The following is a 10,563-nucleotide window of genomic DNA, read 5'->3' as shown; positions in this document are numbered from 1 at the left end:
CAACTGCTCTACAGGCTGCACCAACTCCTTGTGTTGGTTGCATCTGGTCCCTGTGCCGCATGTTGTGCAGGCCTGACCTACACATTAGGTAATGCAACAGCTACAATTTCCTGGTGTTACAGAAATTGTATGAACTTTACAGAGCCTCCAAACAATCTTTTTAGGTCCACCATTAACAAATTGTTTTCATGCTTGTTAGAAACACACCATAGATTCATGCTTTGGGAGTATAACAATCTAAAGTGGTTTATTTTTTGTGGCTAAGGCATATGTTTAACATAACATTTGGAGAATGGGACGGTAGATGAAATTTTCAAGCAGGCACTTTTGTGACTAGAAATAAACACAACAACTGCAAAACTGTTGTTTTTATTTTGGAACATGCAAAATACAATCCATGCATCTGCCATTTTGAAAAAATCTTTTCATTTCATAGCAGATAAACCCAAATACGTTTTCACTATCAACTTCCAATAAATGTTTCAAAATGCTTTACAGTGTAAAGATTATAAGAAATTTAGCAAAATTTCAACAAACCTGTATAAAAAACAGATACAGATAACTTTTCATTTCAAGGCGACATGCTGTAATGTCAAGAGTTATAATTTTGTTTTTCTCATAAAAAGTCTTCAACAGTACAATTGCTTAATCTTTACCCGCAAGCCTTTAGGCTACACATGCAAAAAATTATTGGAGTTAAAAATCACCGAAACGTGCTATTTTCATTTAAGTACAGGAGTTGTAAGTAATAGCATTTCTGAACTCTTTAAAAGGGTCCAAGGAAGTTCAAGGAGCTAGTGTCCTGGAAGACTCATACTCTGACATACATTTTGGTTTAATCGCTTTCCCATTGTAATAGTCCACCACTTGGTTTGGAACTTCAGCCAAAACACTTTTTGCTAACGCAGCTGGAGATGCCTGCAGGAAACAGTAGAAAATAACATTTGTTAATTCCCTTCTGGACATCGGATGCCAACTATTTAATAATCAACAATGTAAAGATAATAACAGCAACATTGTGGTGCTATCTAATAATATTGGGTCAACCACTTGGGTTTAAAGCAAGCATCTGTGGATATGCCAAATAGCGCAACTTTGTTCAGATTGCCCAGTTAAATGATCTGCTGTAATATTATCACACTCTATGAAGCATGTGGCACTTGTCATTCACTTTGTTATTCACACAATGGTCTAACTTCAGTTAAGCATGTAGTCATATCCAGCTGCTCAGCTGTCTAGAGACAAAGAAATTTCTACTGTTTTTACCATTATAATCACTATTCATGGAAAACCTTTACAGATCTATAAAGGGTTTTTATGCTCTGAGTATTTATTGATTTTCATCTTGCTTTTCTGTTTCAGCTTTCCAGATTGTCCCTGGTAGCTGAGAATCCTATAATTCTCCATTAATGCACAATTCTAAAACTAAATTCACTGCATCTGTCTTTTCTCTGCTAGGTAGGCAAAGGTTTTCCAGTCATGTCCAACTCTGGGGGTTGGTGCTCATCTCCATTTCTAACCCAAAGAGCCAGCATTGTCGGTTGACACCTCCATGGTCATGTGGCTGGCATGACTGCATGGAGCACCTTTATCTTCCCGCCAGAGTGGTACCTATTGATCTACTCACATTTGCATGTTTTTGAACTGCTAAGGTTGGCAGAAGCTGGGGCTAGAACCGGGCACTCACTCTGCTCCCTGGATTCGAACCTGCGACTTTTCAGTCCGCAAGTTCAGCAGCTTAGCGCTTTTTAACATGCTGCGCCACCAGGAGCTCCATATATTTCTAAATTATGTGATGGCAGAGAAATCATCAAATACTTTTTGTTCTCTTACTGCTAATATTTTATTAATAATATGTTTGTATTTAAAATGTCTTTTGAAAGGTATTGAGCAGTGAAACCTCTAATTAAGAGCATTTTGAGTGAAGAGTTGATAATTGGCTTGGTTTTGCTTTGACATGAGAGCAGCATTTTGAGTTAAGTGCTAGTGGCAGAGGAAGCACCAGCACCAGAGGAAGCACTAGCGTGAAAGTACAGGGCTTTAGGACTTCAAGGGAACAGCCTCCATGCCTTGTGCTCTTGTCTGATTTGGAAGATTGCTGTCTGCTTGCTCTTGTTCACTGTGAGGAACTTTGGATTAGTTCATTTTGCGTGGTTTTTATTCCTTTTATGTTTGGCTTCATGAAGAGAGAGAGAGAGCAAGAGTGGGAGGTGGGAATGAGTAGAGTATGAAAAAATGATGGTTATGCCTCTTCACTTTGTGCTTCCTTGCCACAACTTTGTGCTTCTACCATTTTAAAGTTAAGCTTTCTTGTTTTTATTGTCCCATGTGAATGTGCAGGTTTTGCCTTGCTGTTACACTGGCCAACACACTTTTTGTTACCTCAAATGCATCAGTTTGGTTCCTTTTACCATAGTGATAGGAGTATAGACTTAGTTAAAGACCCTAACATTGGCTCAGTTTGTATTTTGTACCAGAGAACACATGGAGTGCATACTTGGTGGCCAGGCACCTCTGTACTTCCGTAGGAAGGAGGGCAACTGACTGCTGCATTGCCAACCACCTCCCAGAACCTGGGGCTGCAATGTGAATTGGCAGCTGTGTTTATATACAATAGTGCAATACAATGGTGTCCCTTATATAAAGTGGGAAGGGAGAGGGCAGTATTCAAACTGTGGATGTTTGAACCCTTTGATACAGAAAGTTGACTAAATTTAAGGCAGAAACACACACAAACACATAAAATGTCAGAGAAAATGGCATAAAAATATATTCCGTGTGCTACAATAATTTTCTACCCATATTTGGAGACTGTCTTATGCTGCAATCTTGTCCATGTCTACTCAAAAGTAAGCCTCACTCAAATGAAAACAACGTTCCCCATATATGATTGTAGCTACAATTCATTTTAATGACTGAATTATTATTCAAATATAAATGTGGGAAATATGATACAAATGAGATAATTTCACACAATAAATATTAGATTTGTTGTCAAAGGCTTTCATGGTCAGAAAAACAGGGGAATTCAAGACAGTAAACAATCAGGGCCAGCTAACACCTCCCAACAAAGGATTCCCCCAGGCAGGAAACAGCCGTGCTTTGAAGCTGAAAGGCCATTCAATGCTAATCAAGGTGGCCAATTGCAACATTCACATTTGTCTCAAACAGACAGAGTTTTTTTTTCCTACCCTGGGCCTCCACAGATATATAAACCTCACTTGCTTAGTTTTCAACAGATCCCACAGATGTCTAAGGATGCCTGCCATAGATGTGGGTGAAACATCAGGAGTGAATGCTTCTGGAACATGGCCATACAGGCCGGAAAAGTCACAGCAACCCAATGCTTGCTTTTTTATTATTATTGGAAAAAATAGCATACTCATACTTTTATTTTAAATGATCCTACTGAATTCATTTTATTAAATATGATTAGGAGCATCATCTAGAAATTTGTCTGTCTTTACTATGTATATTCTTCATGCTGATAAAAGATGACAGTAATTTTCTTTCTGGGACAAAAATTGCTCAATGCCAAAACTGCAGAGGTGAGAGACTGGCTGAAAATGCTGTAGAATTTAGTGTGTATTTTCTCTTTGAAGTGGCACAACACAGGACCGGTGATATAAATCTTTGTTTACTTCATTCTCACCAGTAAACATAACAAATTTCAAAAGTATTTTCTCCTGCTGGGCAACATTCACAGGTTTTAATGTATTTTCCAATTAGTTTTTGCACTCAGTGAAAAATTCAAGGAGAGAATAAGACTTCTTCAAAATACATGCTGGTTATAGAAAATGTTATTATTAATTATCCTATAGTTTGATACCAGCCAAACAGTTAACTGGTCCTCTACTTTTATGACTTTCAAGGTCAAAGGTTTTTGTTTCCTGGTTGCATGTTAAATTTGGTGGAGCTTATACCTTGATAAATTGTGTAGATTTACACCAGTAGTTCCCAATCTCTAGGCCTCCAGGTGTTTTGGACTTCAGTTCCCACACTTTCTAACAGCTGGTAAGCTGGCTGGGATTTCTGGGAGTTGAAGTCCAAAACACCTGGAGGCCCAAAGGTTGGGAACCACTGATTTACACAAAGTAGAATGTCCCCTATGACAGTAAATATTAGCTTCAGAATGAGCATTTTTCTCAGGACAAACAAAGCAGAAACAGGTGAGCATCCAATGAAATTTACAGAAGAAATTGAGATATGTCTTAAGATGCTCAAAAGCATCTTAAGTATACAGTGTGCCCTTGGATAACAAAAACTGTGTGTGCTCAAGTCCATTGTATACGATGATGTGGTAAAATGATATCCCAAGCATAAATGTCAACATCAGGGGTCCTCAAACTTTTTAAGCAGAGGGCCGGTTCATAATCTCTCAGAGTGTTGGGGGGTCGGACTATGATGAAATAGTCCAAAATTAGGATTGTTGTTGTTGTGTGCCTTCAAGTCGTTTCAGACTTAGGTCAACTCTAAGTCTAAAGTTTAGGACAGAGGCCAGGTAATTGACCTTGGAGGGCCACATTCGGCCCACGGGCCTTAGTTTGGAAACCCCTGGTCAACATCAAGGTGTGCTTTTTCGATTTCTTAATTGTTTTCCCAAGCCATTAATGGTTGAATCTATGGATACAAAATTTATGACACAGAGGGCCAACTGTACTCTTATTAATAAGTGAATTATTTAAGATAACCTTCCTCAGGAAGTTCTGAATGCCTGGTTTAAATAAACTGTCAAAAAAGGTTTTAAGAGTATGCACTAGCAGAAATCAATTTGAGAAGCATCTCCAATTTCTTCTATGGATTTTCCTTCGAACCCAAGCAGGAAAGGAATGCATTAAATTCCCATCCGCTGCTGCTCTCATTTTAATTACCAGCCAATCACAGGCAATGCAATTTGAATTTACATTTTTCAAAATAAACCTTGTACCTAAGGTTAGCCATGACAGAAAGATAGGACTTACACCAGTGTCAGAATCCCTGGACAAAGAAACAGCCATTTCCCAAAGAGAACACAGTGAAAATGAATCTTACATGTTTGAAGTTTCGGAATGGCACAAACTGAACAATGTCGCGAAGCACAGGCTCCCCCTTGGGAGACCTCAGGATGCCATCATCTCCATCTAGCATCTGCATGTCACTGAAATCGGCATTTCCGACTCCGACGATGATGACCGACATGGGAAGGTGGGAGGCATGAACAATGGCTTCACGGGTATCAGCCATGTCTGTGATGACACCGTCCGTCAGAATCAGCAAGATGAAATATTGCTAAAGGGTTTTATAAAAGGAAAATCAAAGCCCCATCTCTAGCAACCTGTCAGTGAAATAAATGTTTCAAAGATTTGCTGCGATATCCTCCCTTGCCCTCACTGGTGATTATTTTTGGTATGCTCTTAATGAAGGTGAAAGGGGGAATGACTTTTTTAAAGGTGATATACAACAAAGTAAATATTAATTCCTAACAAGAATATTGTTCACAGTGTGTGTGTGTGTGTGTATGTGCAGCAGCTAGCTATTCTGGTTAAGGAGCATCGACACCATTGGCTATAGAAAACAAACTGAAGTCTTATTATTGGAACCCCATTAGAGATAGGAAATTTCTCTCAAAGTTATAAACTCAGCTAAGATAGAAGAGGAGGACTGGACTAAATATAATTTTTGGAGCAATATGAGATCAAAAAGAAGATGGAGAGAAGGAGGAGTAATCTCTAATAATATCATCCTGTGTCTCAGAGAGGTTAGGATAGGTGTCAAGCCGCTTTTATGTCAAGCTGCTTTGAGTGGGGTATAAATAAATATAATAATAATAATAATAATAATAATAATAATAATAATAATAATAATAATAGGGTGCCATGCCAAAAGATCTCAGCTGGCATTTGGAAACAATAGACATTGACAAAATCACGATCTGCCAACTGCAAAAGGCCACCCTACTGGGATCTGCACGCACCATCCGAAAATACATCACATCTATCTTGTTTGCTGTGTCATAATAAAATAATCATAATCATAATAATCATAATCATAGGATACAAAAATGTTAAGAGATTTTATGTTACTTTTTCGTGTCAGGGGTGACTTGAGAAACTGCAAGTAGCTTCTGGTGTGAGAGAATTGGCTGCCTGCAAGGACACTGCCCAGGGGACACCCAGATGTGTTGGATGTTTTGTGGGAGGCTTTTCTCATGTCTCTGCATGGGGAGCTGGAGCTGACAGAGGGAGCTCATTAGTGTTCTCCCTGGGTTGGATTCAAACCAGCAACCTTCAGGTCAGCAACCCAACCTTCCAGACTATTTTATCTTATTATTGCTGCTGTCTCTAAGACATGTGTAACTTTTTAATCATTGTGGGTTGTTGTATTCCCATCAATTGCTGTATCCTAAATTTGGCTTCCTTAAGAAGAATGATAGCATCACCCATATATTTACTTTCCTTCCAAGGATGGTCTGAGATACTTTGGTGCTCTAGGTATAATAACAAATGGTGCTCTCTCCCTCAAATTCAAGAAGCATACTAGTCTTGACCACACATTATTTTGGCTCCTGAGGTAGAGAATTCTACAAGCCCTTTCTTTGTCTATAGAAAGAAAACAATAAATAAAAGCTGGTGGCTTCTGTGACGACACTCTTATTACTAAGTCAAACAATAAAGAAACTAAGTGTCTGGTAAGGAGAATGGTTTCAAGACTTTACCCACATCAGTGTGGATACAACTGCCACATCACAACTGTTTGAAAATATATATCTTCCTATACTGTATATGTTCTCAGATCTATAGGGGAAAGCTTTCTCTTCATCCTATCACCATCATAGACATACTTGGTGAGGATACAGGAGTGCCTTCCCTGGGAGATCCAGTTGGTTGACTTATGTTTTTTAACAGAAATTTAATTGATGTTTTAACTTTTGTGTTAACAATTTTTAATTGTATTATGCTTGTAAAATATTGTATGCTACCTTGCATCCCATGTTGGGAGAAATGCAGAATATAGATTCAATAAATGAGTAAACAAACAATACAACTCTAGAGGGACAGAAGCTTGGGATAATGATTATATGAACACTACTGGTAAACAATATAGTACTGCTATGATCAGGACACACTATTTTCATCTTATATATAGATAATCACATTCTTTCATAGTTACTCAATTGTGGATATGTTACATATCTCATCCTTATCCTGCTTCTCAATGTAAGTCACCACAAAAAGAGACAGATTCAATGTATGCACTGAAAGAGTGGAGGGAAATCCATCCTTTTATGTCTTTAATCACATGGAAGACGAGTGTGTGTGTGGGAGGTTAAAATACACTAGTAGGTAGTTAATATGCATTATTTTCATGAGACAGCCAACCCCTCTCCCAAAAAGAGGCCAAATTTTGTTAGCAGGATTTCTAATTCTTACCGATGCTTCCTTGGTGTTTATTTCTTCTGATGCCGATTTAGCCACCTTCTGAATGATGGGTGCAATGTTTGTAGGCCCATAAAGTTGAAGTTTGGGGAGACAATTCTGATAGGCTTCAACCACTCCTTGGATCCCTTAGGTAATGGGGAGAAATATAAGAAGCAAATAGTGTTAAAGGTAGTCATGAAACAAAATGGCAATGATTCGCAATAAGAAACCAGGTCTGTTTCCTTGTGTGAGAAGACAAGTACAAAGATGGTGCCTGTTCATTCCTTACATAGGCTAAGCAGACTGACAACTAATCTTTTCTGTGCTTTTACCATTGTCTTCAAGTGACTAAATAAATGGTTATCACATAGGAGGCAGAACAGACTTATTCTGTTTCTCCAGAAGGATAGTCTGGAGCCTGTGATTGGGAGCAATAAGTAAGCAAAATTTGGGGGATTAATTCTATTGATCGAAGTTAGTAATTATCTATCTATCTATCTATCTGGGGGCATTTTCCTCTCTGGGTCATCAGAGGATTACACATACAAGAAAAACACAAAAGTTAATCAAAGCAAACCAAAAACCAAAATACCAGTACTTCATTTCTGGATATGCAAAATGATATTTAGGGATGGCAAAGTGCAAGGGATGCTTTTTTGAATTGCATACTCACCTTCTATGCAGGGCCAGCCCTAGGTAATTTTCAAGTGTAAGTGAACAGAATTTTGCCCCCCCCCCAAACCTTGGGAGCTTGAGAGGAAAAGAGGGAGAGGGAGGAGGAAGCACTGCACCCCGCTGCAGCGATCACGGGGTGCTTCCCAAGGGGCGAGGGCTCAGTCCAGAGCCCTCGCCCCTTGGGAAGCAGCACGCGTGGGGTGCTTCAATGGGCCAAGCCCTCGTCCATTGGGAAGCACCCCACGTGGGTGCTTCCCAAGGGGTGAGGGCTTGCCGAGGAACATCTCCCCAGACCTCCCTTGGCCAGGCCCTTGCTGGAGGAAAGAGTTTCCTCCAGCAAGAGCCTGGTCGAGGGAGATCCGGGACATGCCTCGCGTTTCTCGGAGGGACAAGCCCTTGCTCCAGCTGGAGAAAGGGCTAGTCCCTCCGAGAAATGAGGAGGTGCTCGGATTTCCCTCGGCCAGGCCCATGCTGGAGGAAACTCCAGCTGGAGCAAGGGCTTGTCCCTCCGAGAAACGAGGAGGTGCCCCGGATCTCCCGCAGCCAAGTCCATGCTGGAGGAAATTCCGAGGGCTTGGCTGAGGGAGATCCGAGGCATGCCTTGCGGTTCTCAGAGGGACATGCCCTTGCTCCAGCTGGCATAAGGGCTTGTCCCTTTGAGAAATGAGGTGGTGCTCTGGATCTCCCTCAGCCAGGCCCTTGCTGGAGGAAACGAGGAGGTGCCATGGGTTTTCCTCACCCGGAGAGTGTGCCCTTTCCCAGCGAGGAGGGGAAAAAAGGGGGGAAAAAAGAAGAAGCTGCTCACCAGCCTTACAGCACCTGGATTTGCCTCAACTGCGCCCCCCAGTGGATGGTGCCTTCAGCAACCATGTAGTTTGACTACCGGTTGAACCGCCCCTCCTTCTATGGTCAGGTGGTTGGCAGCATGGGGGAGTTTGGAGTGGGGAGGGGTAAAAAAGCAGCATTGGGAAGATGCTTGGTCCCTTTCCTTCTCACTACTTGTACTCTTGACTACAGTAGACCCATTGAATCAATTCTTGAATGATGAGTGAACCAAATTCCATCGCTTTAGTTGAGGCTATTCAAAGGAGTCAGCCTTTTGACAAACCATTCCAAGAAAGTACGTAATGACAGCTTCAAGACTGCTGCAGCAAGACAAAATTTTACTTTTCTGTAGGTATTTAAATGGATTTTTTTTTCATGTCAGGAGTGACTTGAGAAACTGCAAGTTGCTTCTGGTGTGAAAGAATTGGCTGTCTGCAAGGATATTGCCCAGGGGATGCCTGGATATTTTGATGTTTTTACCATCCTTGTGGGGGGCTTCTCTCATGTCCCCACATGGAGCTGGAGCTGATAGAGGGAGCTCATCCACGCTCTCCCCAGGTTGGATTCGAACCGGCAACCTTCAGGTCAGCAACCCAACCTTGAAGTCATCAGTCCTGCCAGCACAAGGGTTTAATCCACTGCGCCACGGCGGTGTCCATTTAAATGGATTCTAGACAGTCATACATTAAGGATGCAGCATCTTTTCCTACACTTGGAGACAACAGTTCAGTTTTTGGGAACAGAGCATCCTCATGAGATACAATATTCTATCTTCCAATGTCTTGTTGCAGCCTCTTACCCTTCCGTATCACGTGTCCTACGTGGCTGCCTTAATGGCAGGGTCAGCTTTGTGAGGACCAGAGTTTCCTCTGAATAAATTTTAAAAGTGATTCCTGTAATTTCCTCCTCGCGCAAGTGATCTATTCTCCAATTTATTCTGCACAGCTGCGACTCTGAAGGATTTGTTCAAAGCAGCTCTCCCCTGCTGACCTGACCTCTTTTAGATGTTATGCCATATATAATTCATGAGCCTAGCTTTCCTTCTCACCAGCAGCATTTAACTGTGCATATTGCCAATATTAACTGCACTGTGTGATATTAGCACACTTTGCAAAGGCATTCCATTTTTTATAGTCAGTAGAGGCTTTCAGTAATCTCAATAGATTGAGGTTTATAGATTTCTTGGTAGGTTTATTTTTCTCTTGCTGCTCTTAATCAAATATTTGTTTATACTGAACCAAAGAAGTTAGAAAAAAGTCATTTTCTAAAGAGATATTTTTTCTAAAAGAACCATACTGGGGATATCTGAAAAATAATAATAATCCTTGAATTTTATGGAATGATTTGCCCACAGCTTTTTGAATTTTACATTTCATTGGAAATGCCGATCTCAAACATTCCTATTGTGCTCAGTATGACTCACGTTCAAAACAATTAGAATAATATAGTCATAGAAATGGAAGAGACCTTGTGGCCATCCAGTCCAACCCCCTGCTAAGAAGCAGGAAAATTAAAATGATTCCATAAGCAACTTAATTGCATTAAATCCAGATAACTGATCCACATATTTCAGTACTGTCCCCCAAGGGTATTGTTTACAAAAATAGGTGTATATAAAAGAGGTAGAAAAATCTTTGTCCCTCCAGAATTTTGGGACAATGATTCC

The 10,563-nt window shown here is 40.5% G+C and overlaps 1 protein-coding gene across 2 annotated transcripts in view; it reads right to left on the bottom strand.

Moving 5' to 3' along the window:
• Positions 1-353: 353 nt before the first annotated feature.
• cpne4 (copine 4) overlaps positions 354-10,563 on the bottom strand; it is a 281,734-nt gene continuing 271,524 nt past the window's right edge. For both annotated transcript variants that reach the window (XM_062958193.1, XM_008112771.3), the window contains exons 14-16: positions 7,410-7,543; positions 5,032-5,268; positions 354-918 (exon numbers count right to left, since the gene is read on the bottom strand). In XM_062958193.1, coding sequence (XP_062814263.1) covers positions 787-918; positions 5,032-5,268; positions 7,410-7,543 — 503 coding nt within the window. In that variant the 3' untranslated portion in view covers positions 354-786. The remainder of the gene's footprint in view (positions 919-5,031; positions 5,269-7,409; positions 7,544-10,563) is intronic.

The sequence above is a fragment of the Anolis carolinensis genome, chromosome 6 (genome assembly GCF_035594765.1).
Source record: "Anolis carolinensis isolate JA03-04 chromosome 6, rAnoCar3.1.pri, whole genome shotgun sequence".
NCBI classification, from domain to species: Eukaryota; Metazoa; Chordata; class Lepidosauria; order Squamata; family Dactyloidae; genus Anolis; species Anolis carolinensis.
This window is presented reverse-complemented; position numbering and strand designations above follow the sequence as displayed.